At 36.4% G+C, this 19,130-nt stretch overlaps 1 protein-coding gene across 3 annotated transcripts in view; it reads right to left on the reverse strand.

The window, feature by feature from the left end:
- The window catches only part of LOC102578168 (uncharacterized), a 23,747-nt gene extending 12,155 nt beyond the window's left edge, over window positions 1–11,592 (reverse strand). The window contains exons 1-10 of one of the 3 annotated variants that reach the window (XM_015306507.1): window positions 11,471–11,592; window positions 11,298–11,385; window positions 9,875–10,786; window positions 9,420–9,523; window positions 9,172–9,286; window positions 8,889–8,966; window positions 8,671–8,763; window positions 8,238–8,321; window positions 7,530–7,628; window positions 2,768–2,830 (exon numbers count right to left, since the gene is read on the reverse strand). In XM_015306507.1, the coding sequence (XP_015161993.1) occupies window positions 2,768–2,830; window positions 7,530–7,628; window positions 8,238–8,321; window positions 8,671–8,763; window positions 8,889–8,966; window positions 9,172–9,286; window positions 9,420–9,523; window positions 9,875–10,786; window positions 11,298–11,351 (1,602 nt within the window). In that variant the 5' untranslated portion in view covers window positions 11,352–11,385; window positions 11,471–11,592. The other 2 variants (XM_006342245.2, XM_015306506.1) reach the window with 2 other exon arrangements.
- Between the last annotated feature and the right edge of the window lie 7,538 nt (window positions 11,593–19,130).

Here is a 19,130-nt window from a genome sequence, read left to right on the forward strand (position 1 = left end):
TATATTTCTATGAGTTTAGGATGTTTTTAACAATGAAGAATGACCATCCTTTTATAGGTGGCCAAACTTGGGCTCCAAGCACAAAGAAAAGAAATACAAAATTTATCTTCCACAAATTTTAGCTTGCTCTCCAAGTTTAATTCCTAGCCAAGTAAATTGGCACACAAAATTTTCTTCCATTGGGTTTGACCCCACAAGGACCAAACCAACTCTTTCACTTTGTCGTCTCATGCACTGAGCCTCTACTTCTTCATCAGAAATGGCATCCGGTTCAAGGTATGTTGCTTCTTTCGTTCTTCATCATGCTCTTTATAATGCCTTTTTGCTTATTTTCAGATTTGTTAAAACATTAGGATAGATTATTTCAAGTGTTTGTACCACATTTGTGTATTTTTTCAATGTTTGTACATAATAGCTATGTGAATAGACCTTTTCCATTCACTATTATCTCAAAGAGATTAAATAATACAATATAAACTTTGTTGATTTGCTATTGGAATCTAATGTACAAATGCAGAATACTATCAGTGTGTAATTATATAACGTACTTTCTCCAGAGAAATTTATCCAAGTAAATATTTATAACTCAAAAGTCACAAATCTTTTTTTCAGTCACGCAAAAGTCATCTAATTGAAGTCTAGCTAAATAAAATTCGGAAGATTTATAGTTTAAATGGAAAAATCCGATGTGGCTCTCTTGATAATTTAAGAGGCTTCATGAAAAAAATTATGTACTAACCCCATATTAGTACCCAACCCGGCCCATTTACCAAATAGCTAAAAGCACAAACCCACCAATTCAAGAGCATGTACTTTTGCACATTTTTTATTTCTGCATAGCATAATTTCTAAAGGAGAAGAGAGGGATAAGGTGCGATCTGATATGCTTTAGAATGGGTAGGATTTGTGCTTTTATATGAACTGATTTGGAAAATAGTTCATGGGTTGGGTTGGGTATTGAAATGGGTTAGTACATATAATCCTTTTTATGAAGCATTTTAAATGATTAAGAGAGCCACATCAAAAAAAATCAGTCAAAACATGTATCCTTTGACCGTGTTTATATTGTACTTACAACTTACCTAAGGTTTAGTTAGATGACTTTTAAGTGATAAAGAAAAGATAGTGACTTATCTGTTATAAACCTTCACTTAGAAGACCATTAATGAAATCTTTCTACTTCCTACTTGTGTGTTACAATTATGAGTTGCTATTTGAGTTGACTACGTGCTAATTTAAATAATCAGTTGAGAGTTCTCCAATTTTGTGAAACGACACAAAGAATTTCTATGTAATGAACTTCCTTGAAGCTATAAACTTGTATGTTTAGATTATTTTTAAAAGAAAAATAAGATATATTTTTGAAGAAATTAATTTTAATCCTATGGATTCACTTTTTCTATCTCTCAAGTCTCATATGATTCTCTTCCAACAACAACAACAACATACCCAGTATAGTCCCACAAGGGGGATCTGGGGAGGGTGAGGTGTTCGCAAATCTTACCCCTACTTTCGTGGCATAGAGATGTTTTCGATGGACTCTCAGTTCATGAAAATTGTTTTCCAGCATACGATTCTCTTCCGACGCAGACAAATAAGAGAGATGTATGATCTCAGAGGGAAAAATCCCAACAGACATAGCTAATGAATGGCAGCATCACTGCCATCTTCTTAATGATTTTTACAGTACTATTCTCTTTTTTGATTATTTTTTATTTTCCAACTTTCTTATTCAAGTTTACAAATGCTGATTAAAATGAACTACTTCATATATAGTATGGAATTTTGGCTTCTCCTTTTCAGCCAAAGAATTTTGTATATAGGATGTTAAAAAGAATCATTAAAAAAGTCTTACTACCAAAGATCGATTTTCTTTTATAAAAATTATGACATTAATATTCAATCATATTTTGATTTTGTTTTCATGACCGCGCTTAGCAGTATGCTAGTGAAATTAAATTGGAAGTACTTGAACCAAGTTAAATAAGATAACATCCATTAAATGTGACCCTACATTTTTTTTGTGGAAAAATTATGGCAACAAAAGGTTTATTCGAGGATAGCCAATTTGTACGTTGGAAAAGCAATATTAATCAGAATAGGCAACAGAAAGAAGATGAGAAAAAGAGAAATTTCATTAGGAGAAATCCGTTATCTTTATTTAAGGTAAAAAGAGGAACAGTTGCACGAGGGGAACTAAAAGCAGGGTAGCAGGTGTTTTATTTGTATAATGTAAGTAGAAGAGAATGGGAAGCAAAATTGAATTCCACTTTTAACTTCTTCAACTCTCAAAAATAGGTGAAAGAAGGTTTCACTTTTCTGGCTGAGGGAAAATTAAGAACATTCTTAAGGGAATAAAAAAAGACTCAGTTCCTTTTTTTTTAATCAAACATAGCGTAACAAGAATTGAGGGTTGAATGCAAGAAATCAAGGCAGTGATAGCAGTAAAAGAGATATTTCATCAGGAGAAAACCCAAAGTACATAAATGGAGAATAGCATGTCCTTGGTTAAACCAACAGAGGATGAAGCCCTAAGAATCAATATATAGGAGATGGGAGACCGTGAAATATTCGTGTTATAGCCATTTAGTACAAGACATTCCTACTTGTATAGATGATTGGATGGGCTTTGTAGAGAAACACATAATTAGAGCTTCTGGTTGATATGCAAAAATTACTAATAAACAGTAAACCACTTGAGAGAAAAAAGGAAAAAGAGAAATGCTTTATAAGACTTCAAGCATGTAATACATTCAGAAAGTCTTACCACTCCATATCCAACAACTTGTAGTGGTGTTGGGTTGATTTCCTCAAAAATTGCCTCAGCTTCCTGAAAATAACCAAATATGGCATATTACTGAAACAACCACCTTCTTCCCTACTAGTAGGCAATAGCTTTATAGTTCTTGTTCACCGCATAGTTATATATCCAATATTTACCGATAAAATGACATAGAATACTGATGCGGATGTAAGCTTTTCTTTGAGAACTGTTCTTTCCGCACGATTCTATCATATACATGTATGTTTTAAGTAAAAAGGGGGTAAATCAACCTCTTTCATGGAAATGAAAAATCAGAATAATTCTCTAAATCCATCAAATTACTTGGAATTAAAAGCTTATCAACATTATACTCCTACAAGTCAAAATTCAATTTAATGAGGAAGAATTATATCTCAAACTTTCATGGAAATTCAAAATACAATTAAAAGCCTAACCGCATTAAGTTAAAATGTTATATATAGAGATCTATCTTAACAATTAAAAATTAACTCAGATTATTCATCAAAACAACATTAGATTAAAATTACTTAAGATTTAACGGGAACTTGAATAAGTTGAGTTCATGTTTACTATTACAATTTTAAATAGAAGATACCACAAGTGAAATACAAAAGAAAAGAAAGAGTAGACATTTCACAATTTAATGGGTGAAGAAAGCACATTTAAAACTTTATATCATAGGGAGGGGAGGAGGAGAGACAAAAAGAAAAAGGAAAAATCTGATTTGTCCATCATCTTTAGTTTCTCCAATAAATTCAGTTTTCCTTAGATATTACAACTTTAAATCATAGGCAAAAAAAGAAGATCTCCCTTGATTTGTGTTCATGATGCTTGCTTACTGTATTAATCTAAGTTGCTCAAACTAGGTGTAGGTGTCCGATATGGGTGCAGATCTAGACGTCGGATATTCTATGATCTAAATTTTAAGATTCGGCGAATAGATCCATGTATGGATACGGGTGCAGGGATTTTGCTAAAAATAATTCAAATATCTAAAAATGGAGTTATAAAACCTAAATTATGACATATTAGGTGGAAAACTTGAGGAGAAAATATTGATCAAAAGGAGAATCATGGAAGGAATAAAAGGAATGGGAGTGACAACAGAAATTTATGCATACAAGATATTTCATTTTCTTCAATTCCACCTTAGTTTTTATTTTGATTAGAGAAATCACTGAATCTGTCCAGAATTTCCCACTCAAATTCAGTCAAAGTACCCAGAACTGGTTGACCAGATCGGGTACAGATCCACATCCACACCCACACCCATGTCATGTTGACACGGGTGTGGCTATAAGAATAGGAATAGGTTTACACAATCCTACTAGAATAGGAATAGGTTTATACAATCCTATTTAGAATAGGAATAGGAATAGGAATAGTAAATCGTATCCTACATGGTAAAGGATTGTATTCTAGTGTCTATAAATAGGGTCTCTATGTAACAATGTAGATACAACAACAACAATTCATTAATATTCTTCTCCTATATTTCTCACATGGTATCAGAGCCTCTACGATCTTGGTAGAAAATCAAAGAGCTTCCGCTGCCGGCGGGTGGCACCCATATATGTTGCCCGACTGGCCAATGATTATGTTAGCAAATGTTGGGTCACCATGTATCATTCATGTGACTATTTTCTCATATTTAATTTGTGTAGCACCGTGCCATCATTCCGGTGACTTACTTTTTCATATTTAATTTGTGTAGCACCGTGCCATCATTCCGGTGACTTACTTTTCATATTTAATTTGTGTAGCACCGTGCCATCTTTCCGGTGACTACTTTTTCTATTATTTAATTTGGGTAGCTACTGTGCCATCATTCCAGTGACTTATTTTTTCATATATAATTTGTGTAGCACCGTGCCATCCTTCCGGTGACAACCTTTTTTTACATATCTGATTTGCGTAGTACCGTGCATCTCTCCGGACTACTTTTCATATTTAATTTGTGTAGTACCGTGGATTTTTCCGAACTATTTTCTCATGTCTTTGTTGCATAGCATCATGTGTCTTTTCCGTGACTCAGATTTGATTTGCATAGTTCCATTCGTCTTTCCGGTGACTCCTCAAATCTGATTTGCGTAGGGTTGTGCCATCATTCTAACCCTACCCATATAATTTTTCTTTTTCAGTAGGGTCGTGCCATCATTCTAACCCTACCCGTATTATTTCTCTTTTTCAATGGGGTCGTTCCATCAATTCGAACTATCCTATATAATTTCTATTTTCTAGTTGGGTCGTGACATCATTCTGACCCTACCCATATAATTTTATTTCTAAGATTGTGACCACTTTTAGCCATCAAATCTAATACTCCGGCATATGAGCATGTTCCGGCCAGTTTTTTGGTGACTTGTTTAATATTGACTCATCTATTGATTCCAACATGATCCATATACTTTATACTAGATTTTGAGCACTTTGTTGCACAGGGGGAGTTTAGTAGCCTTGTATGTCAATTATGTGAGTCACTCTATGATCTGAAATAGTCTTTGCAAGTTTGGTTTGGGATAATTTTATCATAGGAGGGAAATGCAAGGGGCGTTGGCGGTCTTTTTTGCCTCGCCTGCTACTGGGAAGAGAGAGCCGCTGTCACTCTTCGCTTCATTTGAGAATCAACTGCACATGAATAGGTTCTTCCTTAGCCCTTCAAGGAAGAAGCAGCTTTTTTTCCAAAATTCCGGGGAAAATCAAATGAAATTCTTTTCGTAAGGCAAGAAAGTCGCCTAAGGAAAGTAGAAGTCTATGCACACTAACCGAATCTTTGGGGAGGGATGGTGGTGAAAATTGGCCTTTTCCCTTCTCCTTTCTAAAGCAAAAAAGAATGTCATCATTCTGATCGTGACTTGAAAAAAGAAAGAAGAGAAGGAACTTGGAGTTGGCGCCCACATAACGGATTGCTTGCTTACCAAGCCATCCTGGCTTTTCGCTCCTCTCCTTACAGTCAAGTGGCTTTCACTCCTCCAGTTCTATTATTATTGACTTGACTTATTATTATAAAAACTACTCACTATCCAAATGAAAGACGATCGATTATCTACCCAAGAAGATAGAGAGTCCCACATACGAGAAAAGGTCACAAATAGAGTTGAACCAAGTAACATTGCAAAGGCATAATGATAGTAGGGTCGGGATATCCCCGCCCTCCGAACCGGACGTGAGGGTCTCCCCTCATCCGGCTCTCTGCAGGGGAATCTCCACTCACTGCTTCCCCTAATATCCTCCCTTTTCCACATCATGGGGGTTTACAGGAGATCCCAGAGGCTCGCTCGGAAAGGCTGCTATACCATACCCTTTGACTTAACTCTACTCTAGTAGTCACTAGACTCACTATAGTAGTCCGTCTGGCTGCTCTTGCTGAAATCATTACTCTTAATTCTCCCGTGCTCTAGCAATTGCGCTCCCTAGACCACTACCATGTAGTTAGGTAGGGACAATAAGTCCGTAGTGACGGGAATCTAGGAATGAATGGGGATCCCTATCAATAGAAAAAGAATATCTAATTAGAGTTTTCTCCCTTTCTCTCACTCAATAGATCTATCTGGTCTGATACGGCACAGTACAATACGAGACGATGGAATGCAATGGGATAGATGGTAGAGGGCTGCCTGCGCCCAAAAGCGATGATTCACTTGTCCCCTTGTCCATAGGGACCTCGTGGCATACAACCGAAACGACTCCCGCTAGATAGCCGCCCCTTTCTCTCTTTTTACAGCCTCGTGGACGGACGAAAGAAGGGAAGTTACAGAAGAGTCCAAGCAAAGCAACATAGGTATTAAACAATTTTCCCTAAAGAAAGATCATGAATGTTGCCTCAACTTTGTTCTATTTCGAAGAAAGTTGCAGCAGAAACTCACAAAACAGATGGTCATATTAAAAATTATTCCAACGGCATGCAACAGGAAGCAGCAAACAAATTATGCACTGTTAAGGTGACATTTGGAGTGAGAAGCAAAATGGTGTTACCTAATCCAACGTTTAGAAGGGTTATGCAAGAAAGGGAGGTTGATATATTCACGAAACGATGTACATCTCCAGGAGGGATGGTCGTGAGCATTGTGAAAGGTCAAGCAGCATATTTTTACCATAAAGTCGTATTATAATTTATAATGCCTTGAAAAATATTGATGAGGGAATTCATGGTGGCCTGTTTATAAGGGAAAATGGCTGAGATAAGCTTCTTACTTTGGTTACCTGGGAAGTGACTGATGGAGCCCTTCCAAATCATAAGATAAGAATTGGGTTTCTGTCAATAGCTGTTTATTTTTATAAGAGGTTGAAGAGTCAGAACAACATTTTCCACTGCAAGTGGTTCGCTGAATTGGCTGCAATTGTGCTTGTTTTACAATTAGTCATGCAATTGTCAGTTGACAATTTCCTTAATTCGTAAATAGTTGGTAAAGTATTGGGGTAACGAGAAATATTGGACAATCATCCACTTATTTTGGTATGCTTGGTTAGATTAGAACGAAAGAGAAGAAAGTTCATAATACTAAATATCTGGTTGTATCTGATCCCAACTTTTGGTGTTCGGAGAAGTAGCTGACTTGTCATGAATCATGATGATTAGCATACTCATGGGTGTGACTTCACTGTTGTATAGATCATAGTAGTTTACTTTTTTAATAAAGACATCTTACATTTTTTGACATTTTAACAGGAAGATGGGCACAGCCTTTGGACCCTCAGCAATCATAGGGCTCACTTTAAGAAAGTCAAGAAACATGTTAGATACCTCATTGAGGATTGTCAATGTAGTCTCAGGTTTCAACTCCTTAATGCGGAGGCCCACTTCAACCCAAGACCGAAAGCCACCTTGGACCAAATATGGCCTCTGTAACATTAAATAAGAAAACAGTTATCAACCAAACGGGGCACACTTTGGAATCTGAGAAGGATATATAAGATCACAATCTTTTAAACACATAAAGTGTATCAGTACAACAACCACTTGAGGACCAAGTTTTGCACTTCCTTGCATCTATATGCGAAGTCCTAATGTTTAATAAGTAACTGTACATCTCTTGATATCAGCAAGGCATAAAAGATTATTTTACTATTCATCGGTCCATTGTCATCACAAATTGAATATCATTCTATTAGCAATAACCAAGTAACACTGATCAGATTAGTTACTATTACTGAAATTAAACAGGCAAAAAAGGAGAGAATATACATACCAGAAGATTTTTGAAGAATTAAAATGAATTAGCATGGTGCTTAGTTACAAAAGGAATAAACATAGATCTGAGGATTTCGAAGCTTAAAGTAGCCGAATCCCCACATTTATTTCTAACTGATTAGGTTTCTAAAAAGTACCAGAGGTAAAATGTGTAGACCATACAGTTGCCTCTTTCTTCACATTATTCTTATTCATGACTTCTGCTACCTGTAATTTCATGACAAGTACCGGGGGAGATTGACATTTAGCAAATATACTTGCCTTGATTCCAAGTCTCCGGAGTGACCTTGCAATGCCCTTGGAACGGTTACCGTCAGCATCCATAACTATAACCTGAGACCTGTCCTATAGGTTGGGTAATGGAAGTGTCAATCAAAATACAAAAAAAGTTATCAAAAGTCAATTGGGAAGGTAAGAATAAGAATCTTTTACCACTAAAAGTTTCTTTACATGTTCTAAGAATGAAAACAAGAGCATGATTTAATAAGCGCAGGTTACTTCAAGAGAAAATAAAGCCGGCACAAGCCATATTAGCTCTTTTGCTCCTCAAGTTGTGGCACAAATGAAAGGACATAGAGGAAACATGGGGAGAAGTTCTTTTGAGCAACATGCTTTTCAGGAGTTAAAATATGAATTTGAACAAATGCAAAGACAATTGCATAAAAAAGGCAACACTGGAGATATATCTATTTACTTGAACAATCTTCAAGTTCCTAATGACAGAAGCTAGCAGGTAGTCATCAAGTTCTCTTCCACTCTTGAATAACTTCCTTGTAGATCCATCAATCTGACAACATTTTAGCAATATACAGAAGGAAAAAGAAGGCTATTAATTGAAAGACAGACTCTTTTAGAAAGCTCAATCCTGCCAAAAGAAATTAATAATCCAACCCTTGAACTTGATATACCAACCTCAGGTAGTGTTACATTGGCAAAACGAAACCGAGCAGCGCGTCGAAGATCAGGAATGCCTTCTTTCTCTCTGAGATCCTTCAGAAAAGGATAGAGGAAGAAAATATAAGACATTTGCTCATGTTTATCTTAGGATATCTAAAAGATTTGCTCCATGTGTCCAATCAGAGCACTATTTACTGAGATAAATGCAATGGAATACAGTGCACAACAAAGGTCTCAGCATATTTGGCATAAACTATTCTGCAGAAATATGAGACTTGATAAATATGCTATGCCTTGCCTCAGGCCGGATATCAATGAGTACAGCATTCCTGTCTCCTTTCAGAAGCTCAAAACTTGACTTGGGAGATAAATCTCCAGCATATCCACCATAGGTCAATATCCAATAAAAAGCCCTGCAGAAATCTGATAAGCAATTTAACTTTCTGTACAAGTTAAACTGATATTTTTGGGAAGGTAGGGAGAACTTTAATTGTGATAGGAAAATAACAGGAAACAATGAGATAAGGAATAGAAGGGTGCTCATACCAAAAAGAAGTTGATACCCCAAGGAAAAGAACAAATGGAATAATTGGGTCACTTGGCTCCAAGCCAAGACTCCTCTCCAGACCCTCCAAAGCAACGTAGCCCTGCTAATTACAGTGTCACAGAGCATACCATCGTAGAAGAAGCATGAGTATTTCTCAAGTATGGAAAGAAACCTACACTATAACCTTACAAAGATGCAAAACAAACAGATGAATGAAATCTAAAGCATAACCTCAAATAGAAGTATAAGAAAGTAGATGGAATTTGAAGTACAATATAACCTTAAAAGGAAGCAAAACAAACAGAAGGTTGTGCGCTGTTTATTCTTATGAGGAGGAAGAGCAATCTACTATGTTAATCCTTGATATATATCCTCCTTAAGCTGATATTTAGGCTTCCAAGACTAAGGATGTATCAAACATTTGTACATGAAGAAGCCCTAACACTAGTCATACCTGTCCCAGAGCGGTCCCAAATGGAGTAAGAAGCTTCACTGTGCGCTCTTCAGACACATTTAGCAGATCCTGGACTTCCATAGGAAGCACCTCCTTCACAGACCCGTAAGAATACACAACAAGTGTGGCACCTCGCGATACCAAATCCTCAACAATGAGAATTATATGTCTCAATGCATCGATAGCAAGAAGCCCAACTCTACCAGAGACTTCTTTCAAGCCAGTCGAAAAGGCTGCCACACCATTACTTGCTGAATCCCCTGTTTTGTCCACTGTGGATGTCAATTTACTAATCACATCATCAACTGCCTGAGTACCACCTCTAACAGCTGATGTAACAGATGAGCTAATTCCATCAAGTGAACTGTTCAAATAACTTTGTCCGTTCTCAACTGAGCCAGTGATTGACTTATTGACTTGAGAGAGAACGTCCAAAGCAGATGATTTCACATTGGATAGGGAACTTGTATCCAAGTCCAATGAATCCAATATCGAGGCAGGGTTGCCCTGGGTGAGATCTACTGTAGTTATGGACTCTAGATTAGCAGACTCTGGTGAGAAGTTAGCAATATTAACTAAGTCATCGTTAAAATCCATCATCTCCTCCCTTCCAACAGGTACTGCAGAACTATCTACAAATCTCAGATTTCCAGTGCTATTGGAGCGAGCGTCACTAGTCAATAATTCACAATTGACACCATCAAATACATTGCGGCAAGAAGTACAAATGCTATCACTGGAACTGGACAGACTGCTATTATGTACAAACTGTGAGTACAAGGATATAGGTGATTGTCCTCGGAATGAAGGTCCATTAAGATGAAATGAAGTAGACAAGTCCACGACATTGCATTTCAGCTGGTATGTTTTCCAACAGGAGGAAAAGGATCTCAACCCCCCATAGAAAGGAATCTGCAGGAGCACAAGTTTACATATCTGTAATTACCTCCGACAACAAAAACCTTCCAAGTCTATAAAGATACATAATTGGATAGTATGGTCGCCGGAAACATGTGAAGTTAAATTTCAAAAGCAATAACACGATTGGTCTGGGTGGAGCATTGGGAAACTAAGGGTGCATTCATTGTGAATGAGTACCATTACTACTATTTTGCCTGCAATTTTTGTGCAAAAAGGGCAAGAAGTAAGAGAAAATGGGAATGAAGCTTTTGTTGATTGAAAACCGGCAGCTGCAGATTATCAAAATAGTTAATAGCTTGTTTCAGACACAATAGCTAGCAAGAATTATGTGGTTGTGCAGCACATTAGACGACTCCAATAAATATTACTAATTGGTATAACAAAACAAGAGACACAAATATTAATTGATGTGTGACAGTGTAATCTGCATCAGTTGTACAAATTTAAGTGTATTCACATCTTTTAACTCATGTTGACACAAAAAACAAAAAAACTTTGTAACCTGCGAATGTGAAGAACAGCAAGCAGTAGCCGAACACACAGGTAAAGTTGCCATCAACTATTGCTCCTATTCACCAACCTCTCATCTTCTGCTTAACAGACAATTTATAGAGTCAAGAAAACCAAAATTACTTGGGAATTAGGCAAAAAGGACAAGTTAGGATTATCCCATACCAACGAATGAATTCAAAGAAGAAGATGTCATTTGGAGGATCGTGTGGCTTTCTTTTAACCCATTACCTTCATCTTCTTCTCTGCCTCTCATTCTCCCCCCTATGGGCCCGTATCATTTTCTTTTCTTTATTTGGCTGTCAATCCCATTGTTTTATCACCTAAACAAAATATTCCAATTAGTACATTATTACACACACAAATTTTATTCATAAATTCAAATTGAATTTTGGATATCTTCACCAACTCAAATTGTTGGTTAATAAAGTTGAAGTAATATTTAAGTTAAAATTATATGACTTAAATAAAATATAAATTATATTTGGCCCCGTCATTTAAGTTGAAAATACAAGCCCGACTCTTCAAGCCAAAGTCCTCTACCCATTGTTTCATAATGTACTGTATCGTATTGTACTCTATTGTACTATATTGTATGGTAGATACAATGTTTGACTAGATTGTATTGTTTGCTATTGTTTAATAATATTTTTATTGTTTGGTTTGACTGTATCGTACTGTATTGTAATTTATAAATTTACTAAAATATCCTTAATTATTCTAGGATAGGAGGTTTGACTAGAATTAAATAATATAGGGTAAAGGGTAAAAAAGTATTATGAAATATTATGTAAGGATATAATTGGAAACAGAAAATTAAGTAACAACAGGAACACATCAAATCAGTTGTTTCATAAAATGGGATTTTTCATTGTTACGTAACAACGAAATTTAACAACACAATACAATACGTTTTAAGTAAGGCAGAATGGTCTGGGAGACCCTCGTACTTGTCTCATTTTGTCACCTGAGCCCTTCTAATCTAGACTTTGCCAACTGAACCCTCGAACCCACTAAAATCCAACATTTTAAACCCTTTTTGTACCACTCAGTGGTGCGTGAACTACAAATGCCACACGTAGCTTTCCACGTCATGTAAAAATGCCACATAGGATATGACATGTTAAAAATAGGCTAATCCTTTTCTTTCAAACATTTCTTTCCTTTCTCCTTTTCAACTAGACCCTTCTACTCCCTTAATCCCGATTTACATTGTTGCTCACTGCGATTTTTTTCGATTTTGTTAAGTGTTTGAGTTGGCGTTTCACTCCATAGTTGTAAGTTTCTTGACTGATTTTCATTCTCTTTGTTTTGCAGTTGTGTTTTTGGTTTTTCATTTTTCATTTTGTTGTTTTGAGTTTGTTAGGGCTTAGTTGTTGCAGAGGTCGTGGTGTGATTTTAGGGAGGATTTTGATTTTTTACATGCCTAATAACAAGCCTAATAACAATTTGTAGAAGTATTATGCATTCAATGGCATTTGTCGTGAATATATGTTGAATTTAGGGTTTTTTCGTATTTGAATTTTTTATTTTTTTATCAAATTGCGTTGGATTTCTTTCTTGTTAGTGGTCCAATTGGATTATATCAGATTATTATAGAGGTTTTAGTTGTGTTCCATAAAGAATTAATTTAAAATTAGGTTTTTTTTGTCGATTAGGGCTTTTTTGTCATTTAGGGCTTTTTGTCAATCATCTAATTGTATTCTCGTGACTTTGCAGGCATGGTAAGAATATGGGTTCAACAATTATTACACTTCAAATGTATTATGGGGGCTGTTTTTTATCAGATCCTGAACTCAGGTATGCTAATGGAATTTCTGATCTTGAAAAAATAAGAATCGATATGGATGAGCTTCATATAATGTTTTTTCATAAATTAGCTAGAGAATTGGGAGTTGAACAAGTTGAAACCTTTGGGTGCAAAGTTAACAAAAGAGGTGGTTTTTATATGTTGAAAAGTGATGCTGATGTGTTAAGATTTATTAACAACTTAAAGGGTGGGGACTTTGTTGATGTGTATGTGGTACATCAAATTAGTACTCCTTTAATTGTTGAGGATCCTACTGAGGTGCAAATTGCCCAATTGCTTACTCCCAAAAAAGGTAAGCCCCCACCACCTACTGTTATAAATGTTAGGGCTGATGTGTCTTCCCCTCAACCATCTGATAAAAATGATACAAATATAAAAGAAGATCAGCAACCTAGTGTAGACAAGGGTAAGAATAAGGAGGCTGCTGCTCCTGAGGTTTCTTTAGAGGACTTAGATGAAGATGAATGTCAAGGTCAAGGTAATGACTTTTCTTCCTACCACCTTCATACATCTGATGAATCTGATGTAGATGTAGATGCTAAACAATCTGTATACATCTGATGAATCTGATGTAAATGTAGATGCTAAACAATCTGATTCTGAGTCACTTTATGATGTTGATGAGAACATTGATGACTTAAGTGACTTGGATTCTGAGTTTGTTGAAGTTAGAAAGTCTAACATTCAAGAACAAGTTAATAAAGAGAAGGCTGCTAGAATAAATGTAGATGAGATACCTTCTGGTCCTGTAGGTATAGATGTTGGTTTTGAAGATATTTTATAAGAATAAGAGGGGAAGATATGAAGGAAAATTGGGTGGGGATGACCTGTATTTTGATAGCTCAGATCCTGGCAGTGATATTAGTGAGGATGAAGGGGATCCTATTGATTCTGATGAGGTTGTAGATCCACCAGCTAGGAATTCAAGTACAAAGGTTTATTTTGACCCAACTGCCAATTTTTTTTTATTTCAGTTGTATATGGTTTTTGTGAATAATGTTCAGTTTAGAGAAGCACTACAGACTTACTCTATTCAGAAGGGTGTGAACATTAAACTTAAACCTAATGAAAAGGAGAGAATCAGGGCAAAGTGTAATAAGAAGGGTTGTCCTTGGCATATTCTTGGAAGTATTGAGGGTAATACTGGAAATTTTATTGTGAAGACATATTTTCCTGTCCATAAGTGTTTCAAAAGAACAAGAAACAAGTTGTGTACTCCAAACTGGATTTGTAAGACTTACAAAGACAGAATCATGAGTGAGCCTAGCATCAGACTCCATCAGATTCAAGGCTTGGTACAAAAGGATTATGGATTATATGTTAGTAAAACAAGTTGTAGAAGAGCAAAAATAAAAGTCATGAATGAGCATATGGGTGATTTCATAGAGGAATTTGCTAGATTGTATGACTATGCTGAAGAGTTGAAGTCTACAAATCCAGGAACTACTGTGGTTGTTAGGACATCCAAGTATACAATTACCAGAAAAGAGGTATTCCAAGGGATTTATATTTGTCTTGGAGCATTAAAAAGTGGTTGGATGGAGGGGTGTAGAAGGATAATTGGTTTTGATGGTGCATTTCTGAAAGGTGTATGTAGAGGTGAACTGTTGTCTTGCATTTCCAAGGATGGAAATAATCAGATGTACCCTGTAGCATGGGCAGTAGTTAATAAAGAATCCAAGGACACATGGTCTTGGTTTATCAAGTGCATCAAACATGATTTGGAACTGACACAAACTGAAGGTGAAGGACTGACAGTTATGTCTGATATGCAGAAGGTATGAGAACACTTTGTAGTATTTGTTTTACTTTGCTATAGCAATTTCTATGTTACACTTATGTTCCTATTGTTTTTCCTTGGCATGCCTTTTTTCTTTGATAGGGTCTTAACCTAGCACTTGTTGATTTATTACCAAATGCTGAGATTAGATGGTGTGCTAGACATATATGGGCCAACTGGAAGAAGGTATGGAGTGGTGAAGAAAGGAGGAAGAAGTTTTGGCAGGTTGCCAGGGCTCCATTTGAAGTTCATTTACAATCAAAACTTGATGAAATGAGTCTGTTGGGAGAAGGTATTGTGGAAGCTTTGTTAAAGTACAACAAAAATGCATGGTGTAGGGCATTATTCAAGGACCATAGCAAGTGTGACATAGTTGAGAATAATATGTGTGAGACATTTAATAGTTGGATCTTGGCAGCTAGATTCAAATCAATCATCACAATGTTAGAGGAAATTAGAGTCAAAGTCATGGAAAGAATGACTCAAATGAGGGAGTTTTCTGAAAAATGGATAACTGATGTGTCACCTATGGCTATGCAAATTCTTACTGACAATGCTGAACATGCATCCATATGTGAGGTTAAATTTAATGGAGATAATGGCTATGAGATTCAGCATCCACCATATAAACATGTTGTTAATCTAAAAAAAAAAGTGTGTAGTTGTAGGTCATGGCAACTGAAGGGGATTCCTTGTGCACATGCAATTATTGCAATGCATTACAAGGATCTAGATATTGAGTCATTTGTTGATCACTGGTACAAGAAGGAAACATATTTGAAGGCCTATAGTAGGTTCATTCAACCTATGACAAATATGAAGATGTGGCCCAAGAGCACAAGACCATCCATTGAGCCACCTGAAATCACTCCTATGCCAAGAAGACCAAGGAAAAAAAGGTCTAAAGATAGTGATGAGCCTAGTAAGAAGAAGTTTGGAAAGGCTACAAGTAAGGGGAGAAAAATGAAATGCTCTTTGTGCAAGAATTTTGGACATAACAAGAAAAGATGTCCAATTGCTGTAAGTTTTGCTTTAACTTCTTCAACTTTGTTAATGAAATTTATTTTTATCAATACTTCTTAATTCAGTTTGGAAAAAATTTGTATGTAGAAAAATGGCTATACTACTGGAACTGCAAGAACTGCTACATGTGGAAGTGGTGGTGCAACTACTTCAGCAGCTTCTACAGGCGTAACTGGTGGGGCTACTGGTGGTGCTACTGGTGAAAGTGGTGGTGCAACTACTTCAGCAACTTCTACAGGTGTAATTGCTGCTGGAAGTGGTGGTGCAACTACTAAAAGACCAACCACTACTTCAGCAGCTTCTGGAGGTGCAACTACTAGTGGAAATGGTGGTGCAACTACTTCAGCAGCTTCTACAGGTGTAACTACTGGTGGAAGTGGTGGTGCAACTACTAAAAGACTAGCCACTACTTCAGCAGCTTCTGGAGGTGCAACTACTGCTGCAACAACTACTGGTGGACGTGCTGCAAATATTTCTGTAAATTTTGCAAGTGTTGCTCAGCCAACAAGTCAATTTAGTACTCAACAGTCAACTACTAGTGCTAGTGGCTCAAAGAAGAGTAGCAAAGTTAAAAGAGGTGGTGCAAATCCCGGATATAAGAGGCCAAGAACAGAGAAGCCAAGAACAACTGGTTTTGGTGTGCTATTTGGAGCAAATGGTAGTATGATTGAGAGGGTAAGTATTATCATTTAAAGACCTTTAATTTGATTCTATAGAATCTCTTTAACTAATATCATTATTGCCTTTTAACAGTCTGGAACTACTGATAAAGTGTTACATTGTGCACCATTGAAGAGTTCAGTGCCTATCAATATCGATCTTGGTTACAAACCCAATGGACTAAGGTGGAAGGGTGGAGCTGTAGTTACTCAAAGGCAGCTACAAGAACAAAGTTACAAGTGAGCCACTCAGTCCACACCAAGCACTCAAGATACATAATATTTCATAGTAAAGACTCATGTTTTGCCTAGCTAAATTCTCAATGACATTGTCTATGATACTTTTCAATATTAACTTAATTTTCAACTATTGTGTTAGCTTGCTATGACAAACAAGTTATTTTTGCTTATGAATTTGCTATGATAATTATAAGTCTTAATCTAGAAATTTTCATACATTATCATAGTACTCAAATGAACAAATCATCAATACATCTTAAATACAAAAGATAGAAACCAAATGACAACAATCACAACAACACTGATATCAATACTAATGCTCGATCTACCCTGTCTTCCATGCCTTCTATGCTTTCCATGCCTTCCCTGCCTTCCATGCCTTCCATGATCAACATTTGTTGATTGATTCTTCATGTAGTATTGTTCTTGGTAGGTAGGATCTGCCATATCAGCCCATCAAAAAAATCCACATCCATTACCATTTGTGTATTTTTGACAGCCCCAAAACATTCTTCCTGGATTTGTTGATGTTCTTGACATCTTAAGTTCAGCATGAAGCCCACAATAGCAAAAACAAACAGTCATTGTGAAGAACAAAAAAATTAACGAGTAAGAAAAAGGCGACAAAAATAAAATATAGACTAGGCCTGATCGATTGTGGAGAACAAGAAGAAATTTGGAGTGAAGAAATTCGGAGAGAGATAAATGAGTGAGAAAGAGAAGAAATTTTGGATATTTGAAGAAGAAATTAGGGGAATTTGGGGAAGATGGCCAAAAATGACCGTTATTGGCTTTTTAAAAGCATCTCACGCTCCTAAAGTGGGTGTAATTCACGCACTTGAACTACTTTTGCCACATGGGATGACAGGTCAAAAAAAGGGTTTAAAATGTTGGATTTCAGTGGGTTCGAGGGTTTAGTTGGCAAAGTCTAGATTAGAAGGGCTCAGGTGACAAAATGAGACAAGTACGAGGGTCTCCCGGACCATTCTGCCTTCGAGGGTTCAGTTGGCAAAGTCTAGATTAGAAGGGCCCAGGTGACAAAATGAGACAAGTACGAGGGTCTCCCAGACCATTCTGCCTTTAAGTAACAATCAAAACAAACATTGTAGGTATGGTAACGATATAATACAATACAATACAATGGGTAACAATGATCTAAGCAAAAAATTGTTTGAAGACCAAAATATCTCCAAAACCCTAACTCACAAATCACAACTATATAAAGGTGTCTTTATAAGACCAGAAAGAAGAAGAACACAAAAAGAAGAACAAAAGAGAAAGACATAGAAAAACACTACTATTGTCACGACCCGAAAGCACCCCCAAGTCGTAACATGCGTATTCGACCTCTCGGAGGTCTTATACAAGCCCTTAGCATTCATCACATTAGATATGTAAAATAGTGCGGAATTAAGAACTCCTTAAAACAAAATCCATAAGACTCAAAGGTTATTTTTAAAAACATCTTTCAAAAGTACACAAGAGGAATATTAAGTCTCTTAGCCATCTTAGACATAAACCTGAAAACATACTAGGGACACGGCCCATTACAATCAAAAGAAATCTACTAAGTCTATTACAAGAACCTTATCATAAAACTAGAATAGAAAATTTTTGTCCTCGACATATGAGGACATACCACAAGATCTAGGAAGAACTTCAAATCCCAAGCATACTAAAGAACCCGCTCACTTGCCGGAACCTACACTTGTAGAAAAAATAGAGAAAATATGGAATTAGCACAATTAAGTACTAAGTATGATGACTATGCAAAAACATGCTAAAACGGACATTTATTTGAGATAAATGCTTTCATGCCATTTTTGATAAAACCTTCATAACACAAGTATAAGAGACACATTTCAAGTCATCATCCACATATAAGACAATACCCACATAATATATGTAACGACCCAAAAGCACCCCCTAGTCGTTACCGGCGTATTCGACCTAGAAGAGGTCTTATACAAGCCCTTAGCATTCGTCATAGCATGTATCATAGAATAAAATCGCGGAAAATTTAAAACTTTTACTTTGGAAGTTCAACTTCACTTCATATATGAAAAACAGAATCTAACTTCGTCACAATGTACCATCTAGACATAAGAGTATCGAAAATGGGACTTACCCCTTATATCAATAAGAAGTCTTGAAATAGGAAAGTACAACAATATCTTTCAACATAAGCAAAGAACTAAACATAGAAGCTAGATCATAGGGTCTTGTCCCCGGACTTGAGGTCTCACCAACTTGGGGAAGGAACTCCAAGTGTCTTGAGAAGTAAGCTTGAATCCTCAATGGCCCGAACCTAAA

This window comes from Solanum tuberosum, unplaced genomic scaffold, assembly GCF_000226075.1.
Source record: "Solanum tuberosum cultivar DM 1-3 516 R44 unplaced genomic scaffold, SolTub_3.0 scf00036, whole genome shotgun sequence".
NCBI classification, from domain to species: domain Eukaryota; kingdom Viridiplantae; phylum Streptophyta; class Magnoliopsida; order Solanales; family Solanaceae; genus Solanum; species Solanum tuberosum.